General features: G+C 39.0%; 10 gene segments (V, D, J or C); all 10 read right to left on the bottom strand.

Moving 5' to 3' along the window:
• Positions 1 to 175: 175 nt before the first annotated feature.
• On the bottom strand, positions 176 to 684 carry LOC116221560. The segment is given in 2 exon segments: positions 176 to 486; positions 584 to 684. Coding segments are annotated over 2 exon segments (357 nt in total).
• A 2,031-nt stretch (positions 685 to 2,715) lies between these two features.
• Positions 2,716 to 3,314, bottom strand: LOC116221797. The segment is given in 2 exon segments: positions 2,716 to 3,023; positions 3,121 to 3,314. Coding segments are annotated over 2 exon segments (354 nt in total).
• A 1,097-nt stretch (positions 3,315 to 4,411) lies between these two features.
• Positions 4,412 to 4,876, bottom strand: LOC116221823. The segment is given in 2 exon segments: positions 4,412 to 4,719; positions 4,816 to 4,876. Coding segments are annotated over 2 exon segments (354 nt in total).
• Positions 4,877 to 6,017: 1,141 nt separating this feature from the next.
• Positions 6,018 to 6,499, bottom strand: LOC116219583. The segment is given in 2 exon segments: positions 6,018 to 6,345; positions 6,440 to 6,499. Coding segments are annotated over 2 exon segments (357 nt in total).
• Positions 6,500 to 8,422: 1,923 nt separating this feature from the next.
• LOC105908682 lies at positions 8,423 to 8,933 on the bottom strand. The segment is given in 2 exon segments: positions 8,423 to 8,730; positions 8,827 to 8,933. Coding segments are annotated over 2 exon segments (354 nt in total).
• Positions 8,934 to 10,178: 1,245 nt separating this feature from the next.
• LOC116219635 lies at positions 10,179 to 10,672 on the bottom strand. The segment is given in 2 exon segments: positions 10,179 to 10,501; positions 10,598 to 10,672. Coding segments are annotated over 2 exon segments (354 nt in total).
• A 1,186-nt stretch (positions 10,673 to 11,858) lies between these two features.
• Positions 11,859 to 12,342, bottom strand: LOC105896767. The segment is given in 2 exon segments: positions 11,859 to 12,183; positions 12,280 to 12,342. Coding segments are annotated over 2 exon segments (354 nt in total).
• Positions 12,343 to 14,620: 2,278 nt separating this feature from the next.
• Positions 14,621 to 15,240, bottom strand: LOC116219657. The segment is given in 2 exon segments: positions 14,621 to 14,971; positions 15,068 to 15,240. Coding segments are annotated over 2 exon segments (354 nt in total).
• Positions 15,241 to 16,266: 1,026 nt separating this feature from the next.
• LOC116221848 lies at positions 16,267 to 16,840 on the bottom strand. The segment is given in 2 exon segments: positions 16,267 to 16,673; positions 16,763 to 16,840. Coding segments are annotated over 2 exon segments (399 nt in total).
• A 970-nt stretch (positions 16,841 to 17,810) lies between these two features.
• On the bottom strand, positions 17,811 to 20,060 carry LOC116221902. The segment is given in 2 exon segments: positions 17,811 to 18,154; positions 20,003 to 20,060. Coding segments are annotated over 2 exon segments (402 nt in total).
• Between the last annotated feature and the right edge of the window lie 3,351 nt (positions 20,061 to 23,411).

Raw genomic sequence — 23,411 nt, forward strand, 5'->3', positions numbered from 1 at the left:
TGATGAGTAAGAGTTCATGGGAATGTCCCCGTGTTGTACATCTCTGACGCCACCTGCTGTCCAAAGTGGGGCAAGCAAGGCATTAGACTCTAAAACTGTATTTTTTCTAGGACAGTCACAGTTTCAGTGCCCTGTTTCACTGTGAGTTTTTGTTCATCTCTCCAGACTCTTCCTGTCACTGTGGGTCTCGGGCACAGTAGTACACAGCAGTGTCCTCAGTCTTCAGGCTGTTCATCTGCAGATACACCTGGCTCTTGCCATCATCTCTAGAGATTGTAAACCGTCCCTGAATAGCCTGAGAGTGGTAGATATTAGCATAGTTGTACATGCTAGCGATCCATTCCAGCCCTTTCCCAGGAGTCTGTCTGATCCAAGCCATCCAGTAGCTACTAAATCTGAACCCAGAGGCTGTGCAGGTCAGTCTGTGAGATCCTCCAGGATTAATGACCACAGGCTCAGATTCAGTCAGGGTCTGACCATGTCCACCTGAAAAAAGAAAACATGAAAAAGAAATAATGTGAAAAATAACACATATATTGTACCCCAATCTGTTTCTGTGTATTGTGGGGAAATGGCTCCTCACCCGTTGAGTAGAGAGCCAGCAAGGTTGATAGAATAATAAAGTTCATGTCTAACAGCAGTGTGTGAGCATATGTGTCTTCATGACTGACTGTCTGCCTGAGGATATAAATACTCAAGGGAGTCTGGGTTTTGCATGATGTCTTCCTGATAAAGAGGGCAGAACAGAAAGATGTATGAATAAATGCTGGACATGTTGAAAGAAAATTGTGAAAAGACTTTTCTACTCAACAAGTAGCCAGTGAATGGGTTTACCTGTCAGTGAAGTACAAAATCTGTCCTTCATACCTAGAATGTATGTATGTTCTTTATTACCTAAATATTTTCATTCTGTTGAAATAACTAGACTTCTAGGACAGCATTGTGCATTACAATATGTCCTAAATGCCCCACCTGGTTGAAGAAGGAAAGGAGATTCATATGATTCACATGAGTTAATATGACTGCATGGTGTTATTGCTGTGACATGCTAGTGTTACTTGATTGGTGGCCCAGCTGGTGTGTTTGTGTGGGGAAGTAGCATGTTTGTCATGGTGTGGGGTTTCGAGTACAGTAACACACAGCTGTGTCCTCAGTCTGGAAGTTCTGGCCTTGTAAGAATACTGTGTTAGTGGAGGTGTCTGCTCTGAAACTGATCTTGCTCATTAATGAGTCTGTGGTCCCACTGCTTCCACGACCACCTATCCACCCAATCCATTCCATTGTTTTCCCTGCAGAGTGGCGTATCCAGTTGTAGTAGTGACCAGTTGAAAACCCTGAAATCTTACAGGAGATGGAGAATGATTCCCCTGGTTTCACATCCATATGACTTGGCTGGATGAGCTCAATACCACGAACACTTGTAAAGAGGATAGCAGGGAATTAGTGAAACAGGTCGAAATAATGATTTACTCTTTAGATTTTACTGATTTTATCTTGTGTCTTTAGCTCACAGGTAACGACTGCCAGCAGCAGCAGTAGAGATGTAGTCATCATGGTTATGATGAAAGCTGAGCTGCTCTTCTGAGTTCTCCAGAGTCCAGAACCTTCTGAAGAGCTGAAGCCACACAAGAAGTTTTATATGAGAGGGAGGGAGAGGGGAGGGAGGAAGACAGACAGCTGGAGACAAGAGTTGAGGAAGTAATTAGTGGATCATTCTGTGTCATGCATTACATTACACGTACATTACACACATGAAATTATCAAATAAAGATTATATATTTTTTAAGGTTGTAATTACAAAATGTTTCATTCATTTAATTTCATTCACATCAAATAAAGACTTGACATTATTGACTTATATCTCCTATGAATTCAGAGTTAGTATCAAAATTAATAAGCACATCCTACATATGGGTAAGATGCTTTCATACTGCAGAGAATCACTATTGCTTTGATTCTGTTTAAAATGTAAATCTAAAATGCGTCAGTATTGAAACATGGTAAGGTGCATGAAATGTCCTTCCCTGATATGATAGTATGTCTGAATTATCCATCTTATGAGAACAAAGGCTGATTACTGTAAGACAATAGCTCACCCACCTGTACTGTACATAATGGTGATTAACAATGAATTACACTTTCATGCTTTTAGTAGAATATCTCAAATTTAGAATAATATTCTCTTCTCCTAATTTGAACAGAGACTTTGTACTTAGACTCAGTTAAAACGAATGTGCATGTAGGCCTACTGGATTTGATATCATTGTTTACTTTATTGTTGTGGTGTCTGTTTTGTAGTACTACCATGGAATATGTTTTATTTTAATCAATTTCAACATAATACATTATTACTGAAAATGTCAAGGCACATGGACTGACTTTTCCTGATGTGATATTATGCTTGCATACATTATCTGACTAATTTAAAGATGCAGTGAAGCCACAACTGATTCAGTTGCAGCCTCACTATATGAAAAGAAATGTAACATGTTTGGTGACCAATCATCTGATTTCAGGTTAATAAATGTTTCATTGTGTGGTGTTGATGAGTAAGAGTTCATGGGAATGTCCCCGTGTTCTACATCTCTGACGCCACCTGCTGTTCAACATGGGGCAAACAAGGCATTAGACTCTAAAACTGTGTTTTTCTAGGACAGTCACAGTTCAGTGCCCCTGTTTTCACTGAGTTTTTGTTCATCTCTTCAGACTCTTCTGTCACTGTGGGTCTCGGGCACAGTAGTACACAGCAGTGTCCTCAGTCTTCAGGCTGTACATCTGCAGATACAGCTGGCTCTTGTGGTTATCATTAGAGATTGTGAACCGTCCTTTAAAAGCCTGAGACTGGTGAATAGTGGAGCTGTGCATTCTAGCGATCCATTCCAGCCCTTTCCCAGGAGTCTGTCTGATCCAAGCCATATAATAGCTACTAAATGTGAACCCAGAGGCTGTGCAGGTCAGTTTGTGAGATCCTCCAGGATTAATGACCACAGGCTCAGATTCAGTCAGGGTCTGACCATGTCCACCTGAAAAAAACAAAACATGAAAAGAAATAGCATGACAAATAACACATATATTGTACCCCAATCTGTTTCTGTGTATTGTGGGATAATGGCTCCTCACCCGTTGAGTAGAGAGCCAGCAAGGTTGTTAGAATAATAAAGTTCATGTCTAACAGCAGTGTGTGAGCATATGTGTCTTCATGACTGACTGTGTGCCTGAGGATATAAATACTCAAGGGAGTTTGGGTTTTGCATGATGTCTTCCTGATAAAGAGGGCAGAACAGAAAGATGTATAAATAAATGCTGGACATGTTGAATGAAAATTGTGAACAGAATTTCCTACTTAACCAGTAGTAGTTTACTTTACCACTTACATATTCTGCACTATCACTTTGCTCTTTGCACTTTCCAAACACACACACAAGCACAAGATCACTATATTGCACTACCCATCCTCACAAGCGCAAGAACATTATATTTTTTGCACTATCCACACGAGCAGCACAAGATCACTTTCATTCACATCACTAAAAGGCTTGACATTAATTACTTCTATCTTCTTTGAATTCAGAGTTAGTATCAAAATTAATAAGCACATCCTACATATGGGTTAGATGCTTTCATACTGCAGAGAATCACTATTGCCTTGATTCTGTTTTAAATGTTAATCTACAATTCATCAGTATTGAAACATGGTTAGGGACATGAAACGTCCTTCCTTGACATGATAGAATATTTGAATTATCCATCTTATGAGCACACCGGCTGATTATTGTGAGAAAATAGCTCACCCACCTGTACTGTACATAATGGTGAATAACACTTAATAACACTTTCAAGCTTTTAGAAGAATATCTAGAATTTAAAATAATATTCTCTCCTAATTTGAACAGAGACTTTGTACTTAGAATCAGTTCAAATGAATGTGCATGTAGGCCTACTGGATTTGATATCATTGTTTACTTTATTGTTTTGGTGTATGTTTTGTTGTACTACCTTGGAATATGTTTTATTTTAATGAATTTCAACATGATAGTTAATTACTAAAAGATGCCATGACACATGGACTGACTTTTCCTGATGTGATATTATGCTTGCATATATTATCTGACTAATTTAAATATGCTGTGAAGCCACAACTGATTCACTTGCAGCCTCACTGTAATGAAAGAAATGTAACATGTTTGGTGACTACTCATTTGATTCAAGGTTAATGAATGTTTCATTGTGTAGTGTTGATGAGTAGAAGTTTATGGGAATGTCCCCATATTCTACATCTCTGACGCCACCTGCTGTTCAACATGGGGCAAACAAGGCATATGACTGTAAAACTGTGTTTTTGAACAGACAGTCACAGTTCAGTGCCCCTGTTTTCACTGTGAGTTTTTGTTCATCTCTCCAGACTCTTCTGTCACTGTGGGTGTCGGGCACAGTAATACACAGCCGTGTCCTCAGTCTTCAGCCTGTTCATCTGCAGATACACCTGGCTCTTGTCGTTATCATTAGAGATTGTGAACCGTCCTTTAAAAGCCTGAGACTGGTAGATACTGGAGCTGGCCATGCTCGCGATCCATTCGAGCCCTTTCCCAGGAGTCTGTCTGATCCAAGCCAGATAGTAGCTACTAAATGTGAACCCAGTGGCTGTGCAGGTCAGTTTGTGAGATCCTCCAGGATTAATGACCACAGGCTCAGATTCAGTCAGGGTTTGACCATGTCCACCTGAAAAAACAAAACATGAAAAGAAATAGCATGACAAATAACACATATATTGTACCCCAATCTGTTTCTGTGTATTGTGGGATAATGGCTCCTCACCCGTTGAGTAGAGAGCCAGCAAGGTTGATAGAATAATAAAGTTCATGTCTAACAGCAGTGTGTGATAAATAAGAGGGCAGAACAGAAAGATGTATGAATAAATGCTGGACATGTTGAATGAAATTTGTTAACAGAATTTCCTACTTAACCAGTAGTAGTTTACTTTACCACTTACATATTCTGCACTATCACTTTGCTCTTTGCACTTTCCAAACACACACACAAGCACAAGATCACTATATTGCACTACCCATCCTCACAAGCGCAAGAACATTATATTTTTTGCACTATCCACACGAGCAGCACAAGATCACTTTCATTCACATCACTAAAAGGCTTGACATTAATTACTTATATCTTCTTTGAATTCAGAGTTAGTATCAAAATTATTAAGCACATCCTACATATGGGTTAGATGCTTTCATACTGCAGAGAATTACTATTGTTTTGATTCTGTTTTAAATGTTAATCTACAATTCATCAGTATTGAAACATGGTTAGGGACATGAAACGTCCTTCCTTGACATGATAGAATATTTGAATTATCCATCTTACGAGAACAAAGGCTGATTACTGTGAGAAAATATCTCACCCACCTGTACTGTACATAATGGTGAATAACACTAAATTGCACTTTCATGCTTTTAGTAGAATATCTAGAATTTAGAATAATATTCTCACCTCCTAATTTGAACAGAGACTTTGTACTTAGAATCAGTTCAAATGAATGTGCATGTATATAGGCCTACTGGATTTGTTGTCATTGTTTACTTTATTGTTTTGTTGTCTGTTTTGTGGTACTACCATGGAATATGTTTTATTTCAAACAATTTCAACATAATACATTATTACTGAAAGATGTCAAGGTATATGGACTGACTTTTCTTGATGTGATATTATGCTTGCATACATTGTCAGAATAATTAAAAAATGCAGTGAAGCCACAACTGATTCACTTGCAGCTTCACTGTAATGAAAGAAATGTAACATGTTTGGTGAATACTCGTCTGATTTCAGGTTAATGAATGTTTCATTGTGTGGTGTTGATGAGTAGGAGTTCATGGGTATGTCCCCGTGTTCTACATCTCTGACGCCACCTGCTGTCCAAAGTGTGGCAAGCAAGGCATAAGACTCTAAAACTGTGTTTTGTATAGGACAGTCACAGTTCAGTGCCCCTGTTTTCACTGTGAGTTTTTGTTCATCTCTCCAGACTCTTCTGTCACTGTGGGTCTCGGGCACAGTAATACACAGCAGTGTCCTCAGTCTTCAGGCTGTTCATCTGCAGATACACCTGGCTCTTGCCATCATCTCTAGAGATTGTGAACCGTCCCTGAATAGCCTGAGAGTGGTAGATATTAGCAGAGTTGTACATGCTAGCGATCCATTCCAGCCCTTTCCAAGGAGCCTGTCTGATCCAAGCCATATAGTAGTTACTAAATGTGAACCCAGAGGCTGTGCAGGTCAGTCTGTGAGATCCTCCAGGATTAATGACCACAGGCTCAGATTCAGTCAGGGTCTGACCATGTCCACCTGAAAAAATAAAACGAAAAGAAATAACATGAAAAATAACACATATATTATACCCCAATCTGTTTCTGTGTATTGTGGGGAAATGGCTCCTCACCCGTTGAGTAGAGAGCCAGCAAGGTTGATACAATAATAAAGTTCATGTCTAACAGCAGTGTGTGAACGTATGTGTCTTCATGACTGACTGTCTGCCTGAGGATATAAATACTCAAGGGAGTTCGGGTTTTGCATGATGTCTTCCTGATAAAGAGGGCAGAACAGAAAGATGTATGAATAAATGCTGGACATGTTGAATGAAAATTGTTAACAGAATTTCCTATTTAACCAGTAGCTAGTGAATGGGTTCACCTGTCAGTAAAGTACAAAATGTGTCCTTCATACCTAGAATGTGTTTATGTTCTTCATTACCAAAATATTCTCATTCTATTGAAAGAGCTAGACTATTTGTGTGGGGTTGCAGCATGTTTGTCATGGTGTGGGTTTTGAGTACAGTAATACACAGCTGTGTCCTCAGTCTGGAAGTTCAGGCCTTGTAAGAATACTGTTTTAGTGGAGGTGTCTCTGGTGAAACTGATCTTGCTCTTTAATTAGTCTGTGGTCCCACAGCTTCCACCACCACCTATCCACACAATCCATTCCATTGTTTTTCCTGCAGAGTGGCGTATCCAGTTGTAGTACTGACTAGTTGAACATCCTGAAATCTTACAGGAGAGAGAGAATGATTCCCCTGGTTTCACATCCATATGACTTGGCTGGATGAGCTCAATACCATGAACACCTGTAAAGGGGACAGTAGGGAATTAGTGAAACAGGTCGAAATAATGATTTACTCTTTAGATTTTACTGATTTTATCTTGTGTCTTTAGCTCACTGGTAACGACTGCCAGCAGCAGCAGTAGAGATGTAGTCATCATGGTTATGATGAAAGCTGAGCTGCTCTTCTGAGTTCTCCAGAGTCCAGGACCTTCTGAAGAGCTGAAGCCACACAAGAAGTTTTATATGAGAGGGAGGGAGAGGGGGAGGGAGGAAGACAGACAGCTGGAGACAAGAGTTGAGGAAGTAATTACTGGATCATTCTGTGTCAAGCATTACATTACATGTACATTACACACATGAAATTATCGAATAAATGTTATATTTTGAAAGGTTGTAATTACACAATGTTTCATTCATTTCATTTCATTTCATTCACATCACTAAAAGGCTTGACATTATTGACTCCTACCTCCTATGAATTCAGAGTTAGTATCAAAATGAATGAGCATATCCTACATTTGGGTTAGATGCTTTCATACTGCAGAGAATCACTATTGTTTTGATTCTGTTTTAAATGTTAATCTACAATTCATTAGTATTGAAACATGGTTAGGGACATGAAACATCCTTCTTTGACATGATAGTATGTCTGAATGATCCATTTTAAGAGAACAAAGGCTGATTACTGTAAGACAATAGCTCACCCACCTGTACTGTACATAATGGTGATTAACACTAAATTACACTTTCAAGCTTTTAGAAGAATATCTAGAATTTACAATAATATTCTCTCCTAATTTGAACAGAGACTTTGTACTTAAAATCAGTTCAAATGAATGTGCATGTAGGCCTACTGGAGTTGTTATCATTGTTTACTTTATTGTTTTGGTGTCTGTTTTGTGGTACTACCATTGAATGTGTTTTATTTTAATCAATTTCTACATAATACATAATTACTAAAAGATGTCAAGGCACATGGACTGACTTTTCCTGATGTGATATTATGCTTGCATACATTATCTGACTAATTTAAATTTGCAGTGAAGCCACAACTGATTCACTTGCAGCTTCACTGTAATGAAAGAAATGTAACATGTTTGGTGACTACTCATCTGATTTCAGGTTATTGAATGTTTCATTGTGTGGTGTTGATGAGTAAGAGTTCATGGGAATGTCCCCGTGTTCTACATCTCTGACGCCACCTGCTGTCCAAAGTGGGGCAAGCAAGGCATTAGACTGTAAAACTGTGTTTTTGAACGGACAGTCACAGTTCAGTGCCCCTGTTTTCACTGTGAGTTTTTGTTCATCTCTCCAGACTCTTCTGTCACTGTGGGTCTCGGGCACAGTAGTACACAGCCGTGTCCTCAGTCTTCAGGCTGTTCAGCTGCAGATACACCTGGCTCTTGCCATCATCTCTAGAGATTGTGAACCGTCCTTTAAAAGCCTGAGACTGGTGAATAGTGGAGCTGTGCATTCTAGCGATCCATTCCAGCCCTTTCCCAGGAGTCTGTCTGATCCAAGCCATCCAGTAGCTACTAAATGTGAACCCAGAGGCTGTGCAGGTCAGTCTGTGAGATCCTCCAGGATTAATGACCACAGGCTCAGATTCAGTCAGGGTCTGACCATGTCCACCTGAAAAAACAAAACATGATAAGAAATAGCATGACAAAAAACACATATATTATACCCCAATCTGTTTTTGTGTATTGTGGGATAATGGCTCCTCACCCGTTGAGTAGAGAGCCAGCAAGGTTGATAGAATAATAAAGTTCATGTCTAACAGCAGTGTGTGAGCATATGTGTCTTCATGACTGACTGTGTGCCTGAGGATATAAATACTCAAGGGAGTTTGGGTTTTGCATGATGTCTTCCTGATAAAATGGGCAGAACAGAAAGATGTATGAATAAATGCTGGACATGTTGAATGAAATTTGTTAACAGAATTTCCTACTTAACCAGTAACCAGTGAATGGGTTCACCTGTCAGAAAAGTACAAAATGTGTCCTTCATACCTAGAATGTATGTATGTTCTTCATTACCAAAATAAAACCAGAGAGCTGGAGACAAGAGTTGATGACGTAATAAGTGATCAATCTTTGTCATGCATTACATTACATGCACATTACATGACATTATCGAATGAATGTTATATTTTTTAAGGTTGTAATTACAAAATGTTTCATTCATTTCATTTCATTTACATCACTAAAAGGCTTGACATTATTGACTCCTACCTCCTATGAATTCAGAGGTAGTATCAAAATGAATGAGCACATCCTACATATGGGTAAGATGCTTTCATACTGCAGAGAATCACTATTGCCTTGATTCTGTTTTAAATGTTAATCTACAATTCATCAGTATTGAAACATGGTTAGGGACATGAAAAGTCCTTCCCTGATATGATAGTATGTCTGAATTATCCATCTTATGAGAACACAGGCTGATTACTGTAAGACAATAGCTCACCCACCTGTACTGTACATAATGGTGATTAACACTGAATTACACTTTCATGCTTTTAGTAGAATATCTAGAATTTAGAATAATATTCTCTCTTCCTAATTTGAACAGAGACTTTGTACTTAGAATCAGTTCAATCGAATGTGCATGTAGGCCTACTGGATTTGATATCATTGTTTACTTTATTGTTTTGGTGTATGTTTTGTTGTACTACCTTGGGATATGTTTTATTTTAATCAATTTCAACATAATACATTATTACTGAAAGATGTCAAGGCACATGGACTGACTTTTCCTGATGTGATATTATGCTTGCATACATTATCTGACTAATTTTAAAAAAATGCAGTGAAGCCACAACTGATTCACTTGCAGCCTCACTCTAATGAAAGAAATGTAACATGTTTGGTGACCAATCATCTGATTTCAGGTTAATAAATGTTTCATTGTGTGGTGTTGATGAGTAGGAGTTCATGGGAATGTCCCCGTGTTCTACATCTCTGACGCCACCTGCTGTCCAAAGTGGGGCAAGCAAGGCATTAGACTGTAAAACTGTGTTTTTTCTAGGACAGTCACAGTTCAGTGCCCCTGTTTTCACTGTGAGTTTTTGTTCATCTCTCCAGACTCTTCTGTCACTGTGGGTCTCGGGCACAGTAATACACAGCAGTGTCCTCAGTCTTCAGGCTGTTCATCTGCAGATACAGCTGGCTCTTGCCGTTATCATTAGAGATTGTGAACCGTCCTTTAAAAGCCTGAGACTGCTGGATACTGGAGCCGACCATGCTAGCGATCCATTCCAGCCCTTTCCCAGGAGTCTGTCTGATCCAAGCCATCCAGTAGCTACTAAATGTGAACCCAGAGGCTGTGCAGGTCAGTTTGTGAGATCCTCCAGGATTAATGACCACAGGCTCAGATTCAGTCAGTGTCTGACCATGTCCACCTGAAAAAACAAAACATGATAAGAAATAGCATGACAAATTACACATATATTATATCTCAATCTGTTTTTGTGTATTGTGGGATAATGGCTCCTCACCCGTTGAGTAGAGAGCCAGCAAGGTTGATAGAATAATAAAGTTCATGTCTAACAGCAGTGTGTGAGCATATGTGTCTTCATGACTGACTGTCTGCCTGAGGATATAAATACTCAAGGGAGTCTGGGTTTTGCATGATGTCTTCCTGATAAAGAGGGCAGAACAGAAAGATGTATGAATAAATGCTGGACATGTTGAATGAAATTTGTTAACAGAATTTCCTACTTAACCAGTAGTAGTTTACTTTACCACTTACATATTCTGCACTATCACTTTGCTCTTTGCACTTTCCAAACACACATACAAGCACAAGATCACTATATTGCACTACCCATCCTCACAAGCGCAAGAACATTATATTTTTTGCACTATCCACACGAGCAGCACAAGATCACTTTCATTCACATCACTAAAAGGCTTGACATTAATTACTTATATCTTCTTTGAATTCAGAGTTAGTATCAAAATTATTAAGCACATCCTACATATGGGTTAGATGCTTTCATACTGCAGAGAATCACTATTGCCTTGATTCTGTTTTAAATGTTAATCTACAATTCATCAGTATTGAAACATGGTTAGGGACATGAAATGTCCTTCCCTTATATGATAGTATGTCTGAATTATCCATCTTATGAGCACAAAGCCTGATTACTGTAAGAAAATAGCTCACCCACTTGTACTGTACATAATGGTGATTAACACTAAATTACACTTTCATGCTTTTAGAAGAATATTTAGAACTTAGAATAATATCCTCTCCTCCTATTTTGAACAGAGACTTTGTACTTAGAATCAGTTAAAACGAATGTGCATGTAGGCCTACTGGATTTGATATCATTGTTTACTTTATTGTTGTGGTGTCTGTTTTGTGTTACTACCATTGGAATATGTTTTATTTTAAACAATTTCAACATAATACATTATTACTGAAAGATGCCATGGCACATGGAATGACTTTTCTTGATGTGATATTATGCTTGCATACATTATCTGACTAATTTAAAGATGCAGTGAAGCCACAACTGATTCAGTTGCAGCTTCACTGTTTTGAAAGAAATGTAACATTTTGATCTGATTTCAGGTTAATGAATGTTTCATTATGTGGTGTTGAGTAATTCAGCGAAATGTCCCCATATTCTACATCTCTGACGCCACCTGCTGTTCAACATGGGGCATACAAGGCATAAGACTGTAAAACTGTGTTTTTTCTAGGACAGTCACAGTTCAGTGCCCCTGTTTTCACTGTGAGTTTTTGTTCATCTCTCCAGACTCTTCTGTCACTGTGGGTCTCGGGCACAGTAATACACAGCAGTGTCCTCAGTCTTCAGGCTGTTCATCTGCAGATACACCTGGCTCTTGCCATCATCTCTAGAGATTGTGAACCGTCCCTGAAAAGCCTGAGACTGCAAAATAGAAGAGCTGTACATGCTCGCGATCCATTCGAGCCCTTTCCCAGGAGTCTGTCTGATCCAAGCCATATAATAGTTACTAAATGTGAACCCAGAGGCTGTGCAGGTCAGTCTGTGAGATCCTCCAGGATTAATGACCACAGGCTCAGATTCAGTCAGGGTCTGACCATGTCCACCTGAAAAAAGAAAACATGATAAGAAATAACGTGAGCAATAACACGTATATTATATCCCAATCTGTTTTTGTGTATTGTGGGATAATGGCTCCTCACCCGTTGAGTAGAGAGCCAGCAAGGTTGATAGAATAATAAAGTTCATGTCTAACAGCAGTGTGTGAGCATGTGTGTCTTCATGACTGACTGTGTGCCTGAGTATATAAATACTCAAGGGAGTTTGGGTTTTGCATGATGTCTTCCTGATAAAGAGGGCAGAACAGAAAGATGTATAAATAAATGCTGGACATGTTGAATGAAAATTGTGAATTTCCAGAATGTCCTACTTAACCAATAGACTGTGAATGGGTTTCCTGTCAGTAAAGTAAAAAATGTGTCCTTTATAAATATAATGTATGTATGTCTAGACCTCTAGGCCAGCATTGTGCATTACAATATGTCCTAAATGCCCCACCTGGTTGAAGAAGGAAAGGAGATTCATATGATTCACATGAGTTAATATGACTGCATGGTGTTATTGCTGTGACATGCTAGTGTTACTGGAGTGGAGGCCCAGCTGATGTGTTTGTGTGGGGAAGTAGCGTGTTTGTCATGGTGTGGTTAACGAGTACAGTAACACACAGCTGTGTCCTCATTCTGGAAGTTCTGGCCTTGTAAGAATACTGTTTTAGTGAAGGTGTCTTTGGTGAAACTGATCTTGCTCTTTAATGAGTCTGTGGTCCCACTGTCTCCACCACCACATATCCACCCAATCCATTCCATTGTTTTCCCTGCAGAGTGGCGTATCCAGTTGTAGTACTGACTAGCTGAAAACCCTGAAATCTTACAGGAGAGGGAGAATGATTCCCCTGGTTTCACATCCATATGACTTGGCTGGATGAGCTCAATACCATGGGCGACAGTGGTACAGAAGGTAAAAAAGTCGTTTAGTAATCAAAAGGTTGCTAGTTCGATTCCCTGTCGAAGTGTCCTTGAGCAAGGCACTGAACCCCTAATTGCTCCTGATGTGCAGTGTGCCATCAGTGTAAATGTAAAATGTGTATACATTGTAAGTCGCACATATGTAAATCGCTTTGGATAAAAGCGTCTGCTAAATGACTAAATGTGAATGTTGTTGAAAACCCTGAAATCTTACAGGAGAGGGAGAATGACTCCCCTGGTTTCACATCCATATGACTTGGCTGGATGAGCTCAATACCATGAACACCTGTAAAGAGGATAGCAGGGAATTAGTGAAACAGGTCGAAATAATGATTTACTCTTTAGATTTTACTGATTTTATCTTGCGTCTTTAGCTCACAGGTAACGACTGCCAGCAGCAGCAGTAGAGATGTAGTCATCATGGTTATGATGAAAGCTGAGCTGCTCTTCTGAGTTCTCCAGAGTCCAGAACCTTCTGAAGAGCTGAAGCCACACAAGAAGTTTTATATGAGAGGGAGGGAGAGGGGAAGGGAGGAAGACAGACAGCTGGAGACAAGAGTTGATGAAGTAATTAGTGGATCATTCTGTGTCATGCATTACATTACACGTACATTACACACATGAAATTATCGAATGAATGTTATATTTTTTAAGGTTGTAATTACACAATGTTTCATTCATTTCATTTCATTCACATCACTAAAATACTTGACATTATTGACTCCTACCTCCTATGAATTCAGAGTTAGTATCAAAATGAATGAGCACATCCTACATATGGGTTAGATGCTTTCATACTGCAGAGAATCACTATTGCTTTGATTCTGTTTTAAATGTAAATCTAAAATGCATTAGTATTGAAACATGGTTAGGGACATGAAATGTCCTTCCTTGACATGATAGTATGTCTGAATTATCCATCTTATGAGAACAAAGGCTGATTACTGTAAGAAAATAGCTCACCCACCTGCACTGTACATAATGGTGATTAACACTAAATTACACTCTCAAGCTTTTAGAAGAACATCTAGAATAATATTCTCTCTTCCTTATTTGAACAGAGACTTTATACTTATAATCAGTTAAAACGAATGTGCATGTAGGCCTACTGGATTTGATATCATTGTTTACTTTATTGTTTTGGTGTCTGTTTTGTGGTATTACCTTGGAATATGTTTTATTTTAATCAATTTCAACATAATACATAATTACTAAAAGATGCCATGACACATGGACTGACTTTTCCTGATGTGATATTATGCTTGCATACATTATCTGACTAATTTAAATATGCAGTGAAGCCACAACTGATTCAGTTGCAGCTTCACTGTATTGAAAGAAATGTAACATTTGTATCTGATTTCAGGTGAATGAATGTTTCATTGTGTGGTGTTGAGTAATTCAGCGAAATGTCCCCGTATTCTACATCTCTGACGCCACCTGCTGTTCAACATGGGGCAAACAAGGCATATGACTGTAAAACTGTGTTTTTGAACAGACAGTCACAGTTCAGTGCCCCTGTTTTCACTGTGAGTTTTTGTTCATCTCTCCAGACTCTTCTGTCACTGTGGGTCTCGGGCACAGTAATACACAGCCGTGTCCTCAGTCTTCAGGCTGTTCATCTGCAGATACAGCTGGCTCTTGCCGTCATCATTAGAGATTGTGAACCGTCCTTTAAAAGCCTGAGACTGGTAGATACTGGAGCTGGCCATGCTCGCGATCCATTCGAGCCCTTTCCCAGGAGTCTGTCTGATCCAAGCCAGATAGTAGCTACTAAATGTGAACCCAGTGGCTGTGCAGGTCAGTTTGTGAGATCCTCCAGGATTAATGACCACAGGCTCAGATTCAGTCAGGGTTTGACCATGTCCACCTGAAAAAACAAAACATGATAAGAAATAGCATGACAAATAACACATATATTGTACCCCAATCTGTTTCTGTGTATTGTGGGATAATGGCTCCTCACCCGTTGAGTAGAGAGCCAGCAAGGTTGATAGAATAATAAAGTTCATGTCTAACAGCAGTGTGTGAGCATATGTGTCTTCATGACTGACTGTGTGCCTGAGGATATAAATACTCAAGGGAGTTTGGGTTTTGCATGATGTCTTCCTGATAAAGAGGGCAGAACAGAAAGATGTATGAATAAATGCTGGACATGTTGAATGAAATTTGTTAACAGAATTTCCTACTTAACCAGTAGTAGTTTACTTTACCACTTACATATTCTGCACTATCACTTTGCTCTTTGCACTTTCCAAACACACACACAAGCACAAGATCACTATATTGCACTACCCATCCTCACAAGCGCAAGAACATTATATTTTTTGCACTATCCACACGAGCAGCACAAGATCACTTTCATTCACATCACTAAAAGGCTTGACATTAATTACTTATATCTTCTTTGAATTCAGAGTTAGTATCAAAATTAATAAGCACATCCTACATATGGGTTAGATGCTTTCATACTGCAAAGAATCACTATTGCCTTGTTTCTGTTTTAAATGTTAATCTACAATTCATCAGTATTGAAACATGGTTAGGGACATGAAACGTCCTTCCTTGACATGATAGTATGTCTGAATTACGGTATCCATCTTATGAGCACAAAGGCTGATTACTGTAAGAAAATAGCTCACCCACCTGTACTGTACATAATGGTGATTAACAATGAATTACACTTTCATGCTTTTAGTAGAATATCTAGAATTTAGAATAATATTCTCTCCTCCCAATTTGAACAGACTTTGTACTTAGAATCAGTTAAAACGAATGTGCATGTAGGCCTACTGGATTTGTTATCATTGTTTAAGGTATTGTTTTGGTGTCTGTTTTGTGGTATTACCTTGGAATATGTTTTATTTTAATCAATTTCAACATAATAGATAATTACTGAAAGATGTCATGGCACATGGACTGACTTTTCCTGATGTGATATTATGCTTGCATACATTATCTGACTAATTTAAATATGCTGTGAAGCCACAACTGATTCACTTGCAGCTTCACTGTAATGAACGAAATGTAACATGTTTGGTGACTACTCGTCTGATTTCAGGTTAATGAATGTTTCATTGTGTGGTGTTGAGTACTTCATGGAAATGTCCCCATATTCTACATCTCTGACGCCACCTGCTGTCCAAAGTGTGGCAAGCAAGGCATAAGACTCTAAAACTGTGTTTTTGAACAGACAGTCACAGTTCAGTGCCCCTCTTTTCACTGTGAGTTTTTGTTCATCTCTCCAGACTCTTCTGTCACTGTGGCTCTTCTAGCACAGTAATACACAGCAGTGTCCTCAGTCTTCAGGCTGTTCATCTGCAGATACACCTGGCTCTTGCTGTTGTCTCTGGAGATGGTGAACCTTCCTTCAACAGCTTTTGAGTAGTATTTGCTTCCTCCACTTGGACCTGTTATATATGACACCCATTCCAGCCCTTTTCCTGGAGGTTGTCTTACCCATGCTATATCAGAACTATCACTTATCCCAGAGTAGGTGCAGGTCAGTTTATGAGAGCTTGCCGGTTTAATTATTACAGATGGCGACTCTGACAACGTCTGGGCCTCACCACCTGAAACAAACAAAAAGCTCACAGCTCAAAAGTTTGAAATGATAAAATGAAACTACTCTTTAACTCAAACTCTCCTCAAACATTTTTACCTGTCAAAACGGCCACAATTATAATCACACAGAGTATGAAATTCATCTTTGATGCTGGAAGTCGCTCTACTTCTTTCCATGCGGAATAGCTGATGTAGTGGAGAATCAGAAGTTATAAATGTAACATCAAGCTCCTGATTTGCATCAGTGCCTCCTTTCAGCGGCTGAGGGTGGAGTTAGCCAGTAGAATCTGATGTTCACTGCCAGCATGACTCACACTCAGAAGGCATCTGAGTGGAATAATTGAATGCCATACCTGCCGTATTGTAATGTCAAATATCTGTACATACAAGTGTCTGTTCCAGCCGTGCCTGAAAGGTGAAATGAGGCTTTTTGTGCTCTATAAAGGACAAATGAATGAGAGAGAAAGAAGAGAGCAAAACAACATTTCCTTTAGTTTTTAGTGAAATTGTCCTTCATAAATGTTTTCAGGTAAAACGTTGACTCTTAACTATGGGAGGTCATGCTTGAAACTATTTGAAATGATTAAAATCCAAATATTAGAAAGAATACATTGCATGTCATGTGTCATTGTTTATCAGGTGGAACTATGCAAAACTATATTATTTTTCTCCCACAAAGATAGCATAACCATAGCATTTCACTAGACATTTAGCTTGTCAGATTTGGTGTTTGTGTTACTAAATCAATTGGGCAGGAATTTGTATGGAGAAGTATCTCTTTTTATCTTTCTGTGGGTCTCGAGTACAGTTACACAAAGCTTTGTGTGTGATTTTTCATTAGTTTAACTGTCTTAAAGATTTAGATCACTTATAAATATTCCCAAATTCATTTTATTTCATATGAGATTTTAACATCCAATCTTCAAAATAGCACAATCATTATAGGGTTTAGTGGAGATCAGTATTTAAATTCACCTCAAACTCACTCTAATCCCCTTTGCTGGTTTATATGCAGCCATGATTTAGTGAAAAATAATCTATCAGAGAGAGGGCTGAAGAGGAGAGAGTTGAGACTAGACTGCCCTCTGTAGACTCAAGAAGGAACAACAAGGAGAGGCCTCGTAGGCCACAACAACGTTTGTGCTTCAATCAGTCAAAACTGCCTGAGATGTTTTTGTACAGCTCTGTAGTCTCATGTGTGACTGTGGCTGTCGAGCGCAATAATAAACAGCTGTGTCCTCAGCTTTCAGGCTTTTCACTTGTAAGTGCACTGTGTTACTGTCTTTGGTGATGGAGAACTGGCCCTGGAGAGACTGGGCAAATGTACCAATATACCCAATCCACTCCAGTTCCTGTCCTGGTTTCTGACGGATCCAGTGCACATTGTAGCTGCTCATGGAAAACCCGGAAACAGTACAGGACAGAGTGACTGCCTCTCCAGGTCTCTTCACCACTGGACCAGAGGAGGTCAGAGACTGGCCATGAACAACTGAAAAAAACACACCACAATTGAATAAATAAAAATAAAAAAAATAAAGAGTAAAGATAACAAGTCATGAATAAATTACTCTACAGTCACATTTCAGCTGGACTGAACACTAAATTCTAATAGTGGTATAATTCACTCACAGGTTGCAGATCTGAACAGTATCAGCAGCAGGACTACAGGCAGCATGGCTGGTACTGGAGTGGAACAGGGAGGATCTAAATCAAACCTGCTCTTCTCTACCTCTGTGTGGAAATAGCTGACTGTCTGACTGCTGCAGTTTAAATAGGCAAACATTCAGCAGCATCTTTGCATCTATGCACACAGCTGCTCATGTCACGGGTATAAAAGACTAACACTTATCGTGCTGTTAGTGCAAAACTGTATGTGATCTGTGTGACATATGTTTTGAACATGTGTGTGATAATTGCAAGACAGCCAAAAGAGTTACCCAATCGACTCTCGGAAAAACACCAGGCTGAAAAGGCTTAAGCATATCTGAACTTTATGGGACAGAAGAATGCATTAGAGTGGTAAATATTGCAGAAAATGTGATTAATCTGATTCCATAAAATTATTAAATGACCTCCAATATTACCAAGCAGTATTTAAACTAGTTGCACAGTAATGGCATGAAACACGAGGAGTTAAATAAATGGTTCATGAATATACACTTTATTACTACAATAAAAGGCAAGCTGAAATGATACAAGTATTAACCAAAACTGAATGTAAGGTGTAAACCAAATGGATAAGTACAACTTTAAATAATAACAAGTGATTAAACTAGTTGGATGTCAATAAAACCAAATACCCGATTGCTGTCAAATGTAAAGACTAAACCAGAATTAGTGAATAAGATAAAGAGATGGAATGGGGAGAGATGAAGGGGAAATGAACAGAGAGAGAGAGAGAGAGTAAGATAGTAAGAGGAGGAGCAAGATAGTTAGAGTTGTGAGAGAGAGTGAGTTAGAGAGATATAGTTAGAGAGAGTTAGTTAGAGTGACTTAGAGGCCAAATATCTTACAATGGTTGGTTAAATACCATAATCTCCTGAATTAATTAATACGCAGTGTGTTTTTATATATGTGCTTAGCCTAGGTGAGGCGAAATCTGCTGAGCTTTACCTGAGTTGGGAGTGTTTAGTATTTTGTGTTAGTGAATCCTGTTTTCTGTGTTACCCCTGTTCCTCTGGCTTGGCTCTCCCTAATAAACTCTGACACCTACTGACTCCATCTAAGTCCTGACGTCTCATGACAGGTGTTAGGGATGCAGGGTTTGGTAATTAGTTGAACTGCGGCCAGGCCATGCTAATATGTCTGATAGCACTCAATGCGTGGGGGTTGCTGTGACTGCACACAATGGAGGGCTTTTGATATGAAAAGATCAGAGAGAGATAATTTAATAAGAAGCCATTTGGATTTTTATTGTCTTTTCTGCCTGACATAATGTTGAATTGTATTGTGTGCAATAAACATGTTTAACCATTTAACCCCCTTTCTCTCTCTGTCTGTCTGTCTGTCTGTCTGTCTGTCTGTCTGTCTCTCTGTCTGTCTGTCTGTCTGTCTGTCTGTCTGTCTGTCTGTCTGTCTGTCTGTCTGTGTGAGTAAGTGTGTTCATGTGAACCCATTGTTGAATCAGTAACAAACAGCATCTGATTTTTCTTTCAGATGCTTTGCTTAATGATGTGTACTGGTGTAGTTGTGTGAAGGAGTTTTTGTTCAGGTCATCTACATGGTCTAAACAGTGCTATACTGCCTCATGTCTTTGACCAGGGCTCGGCTCATGTGGTGAATCAGGAGCTGTTTTTGTGCAGCCTGGCCATTGCATTCAGTCACTGTGCCTGCCTACTGTCAGCAGTAACAGGGGCAGCAGCAGCAGCAGCAGAGATGCAGGGGTCAGGGGTCATGGTGGTTTGTGTTGGAGCTGAACTGGTGGGGGCTGCTCTTCTGTGCTGGATGGAGATGAGACACACACACACACACACACCTTCATATTAGGAGGTGACTGTTACTTGTTTTAAATATAGAAAAGAGTCAGAATGAAATCATGTTGAAATTAAGCAAATCACATTGTTGGTGTTTATTTATATCCAAGAGGATACATAGCTGAGTTGTTGATTATATTTCACATACATATTCAATGTTGTGTAACGGTGAAAAGTTTATAAGAACACTGTAGTGATCCATGGCATTCATCTGCTATCTGAGTCTCTGGACTATGGGTATACGCTGCCACCTGTTATTGCAGTTCTGTGAAAACAAAGGTGAACTTAAACGTCATTGAACATGTTTGAAAGGGGCTTATGGTGTTTTGCAGCAATGGAGATTTGTGGATAGGTAATGGACATCCATTCTTTTGAAGAATTTGTATGTCAGTGATAAAACATTTTTTTTTTAAAAGGATGACAAGTACTTTTTAAAAACTCTCTGAGTTGATCATATGATGGTCATGACTTCAATTTCATAGTTTGATTGTAGTCTTACGATGATCTGAGACTATAATGGTTGACACAATCCCTTTATTTCAATAATACTCATTATTCCATATGTACAGGTATATCAGCATGTGTGTTCTCTTGTCTACCAGCCTGTGGGCTTCATGACACTCATAGTGTGTGGACTATAGTTGTATTCAGGGTAGTTGCTGTGCTGAGTATGCGGTAGTTTGAACCTTAGTGATCTTCAGGCACAGTAATACATTTGATTGTTTTAGATTTCAACCAGTTTCAACAAACAATATTTCAGTTCTGAAGTATACTTTTAGACACATGGAATGTCCTTGATTATGATTGCATTCTGTAGACTAGATGATTTGAAATAGCTTAACAACAAAATGACCCTATACAAAATGCCATTTTGTATATTTTAAATCTAATAACAATATCACATTGTAGGTAAATGTGCTATACGTGTATGGTAAATGTGTGTTTTATGCTATACAATTAGCAGAGTTGAGTGAAATATTCGTGGTTACGGTGACTATCATGACAACAATGGAATTTCTATCCTCTGTCCTGTTTAAGAAATGACTAATGCTCTTTTTGTTTGTTCTGTTTTTCTTAATAATTCATCTAGTTAGCTAACTGTTCATGCCTGCCAGGATTTTTTGTTGAAGTTGTTCATCATAATGTCTGTTGTTCATCTTAACTTGTTCATCATAATGTCTGTTGGGCACAGTAATACACAGCAGTGTATTCTCCGTTTTCTATGTTTGGTGTGTTATGTGTGGGAGGTTTTGGTACAGCATTGTAGCTTATTGTAATGCCGTGGGTAACGAGCGCAGTAATACACAGCTGTGTCTTCAGCCTGCAGATTCTGGCCTTGCAGGGTGACTGTGTTACTGGAGGTGTCTCTGGAGAGGGTGAACTTGTTTTTCAAAGAGTCCTTGTAGTACAAGCTCCCATCAGTATTAACAAACCCAACCCACTCTAGTGGTCCCCCCGAAGCCTGTCTTATCCATCCAGTTGCATAGCTACTGATAGAATATGAGACCCTACATTGGATGGTCAAGCTTTGACTGGGCTGGATATTCACAGAAGCTGGCTGATTGAGCTCCTCCATGTGGACATCTGGAACAACAAAAGGCAACACTAATGAGTTATGGCATTCAGTACAGAACATCTCAATCTATATAAATACCTATGGTTTGTGTTGAGCTCCGTATGATGAAGTGATTAAGTGTTACTCCAGACACTAATACAAGACATTCTAAAATACACAATAACTTGAATAAAACTCCAAGAGTTTCTATCTTTGCATCCTAAATTAACTTAATCAGACTCACATGTGGCAGCTATCAACAATAGCAGAAGCTGAGATGTACGGATCATGGTTTGTCATGCAGCTGAACTGATAACAGATGTTCTTCTCTGATGGCTGTAATTGAGGTGCACATTAACTGTCTATATGAGGAGGGAAGTGTGGAGGTAGTTTGCATAAGGGAACCCCTACTGGAGACACTCCCAACAGAGAATATTGATCACCTGTTCACTTGACTAGTCCGATGAATTATTACTGTGATAACAATATCAAGTTAATATAATTTTCATTCAGGTTTTATATTGTTATTTTTTAAAGACAATAGATGGTTAGTTGGCCATGACTGCCCATATAAATGTTGAAGTAATATAACATAATGTGTCTATATATTACATATTACTAGTGCTGTCAAACGATTTAAAAAAAATGACGGCGTTAAAATGGGTTTGCGTTAACGCCGTTAATAACACGTTTAACCGACAGCACTACATATTACATTTTAAATGAATAACAACATTATGATCTACAGTGTTCTATCCTCTTAACTGGATTCAGTCCACTTGTGTTAATGCTTTTAAAGAGAGACATATATACTCGGGATTTAAACCATGGGAATATCATTGAATTTTACATTGTCTTTTCTTTTAAACATAACTGGGGCGGTTCACTTTGAAAGTTGCTGTTAATGAGTAAGGACTGGAATAAGATAAATACCATGTGTCGTAGAGGGGGGTACATTTACATTTAAAATTTCTTAAAATGTGTGTTGGCAAATGTTGGCAACTTTTTATGTTATATTAATATTTTTAGATTTCTATGTCTGGTGTGTTATGTGTGTGAGGTTTTGGTACAGCATTGTAGCTTATTGTAATGCCGTGGGTAACGAGCGCAGTAATACACAGCTGTGTCTTCAGCCTGCAGATTCTGGCCTTGCAGGGTGAATGTTTTACTGGAGGTGTCTCTGGAGAGGGTGAACTTGTTTTTCAAAGAGTCCTTGTAGTACAAGTTCCCACCAGTGTCAACCAGCCCAACCCACTCTAGTGGTCCCCCCGAAGCCTGTCTTATCCATCCAGTGTTATAGCTACTGATATCATATGAGACCCTACATTGGATGGTCAAGCTTTGACTGGGCTGGATATTCACAGAAGCTGGCTGATTGAGCTCCTCCATGTGGACATCTGGAACAACAAAAGGCAACACTAATGAGTTATGGCATTCAGTACAGAACATCTCAATCTATAAAATACCTATGGTTTGTGTTGAGCTCCTTATGAAGAAGTCTATGATTCAGTGTTACTCCTGACACTAATACAAGACATTCTAAAATACACAATAACTTGTATAAAACTCCAAGAGTTTCTATCTTTGCATCCTAAATGAACTTAATCAGACTCACATGTGGCAGCTATCAACAATAGCAGAAGCTGAGATGTACGGATCATGGTTTGTCATGCAGCTGAACTGATAACAGATGTTCTTCTCTGATGGCTGTAATTGAG

The sequence above is a fragment of the Clupea harengus genome, chromosome 1, assembly GCF_900700415.2.
Source record: "Clupea harengus chromosome 1, Ch_v2.0.2, whole genome shotgun sequence".
Lineage (NCBI taxonomy): Eukaryota > Metazoa > Chordata > Actinopteri > Clupeiformes > Clupeidae > Clupea > Clupea harengus.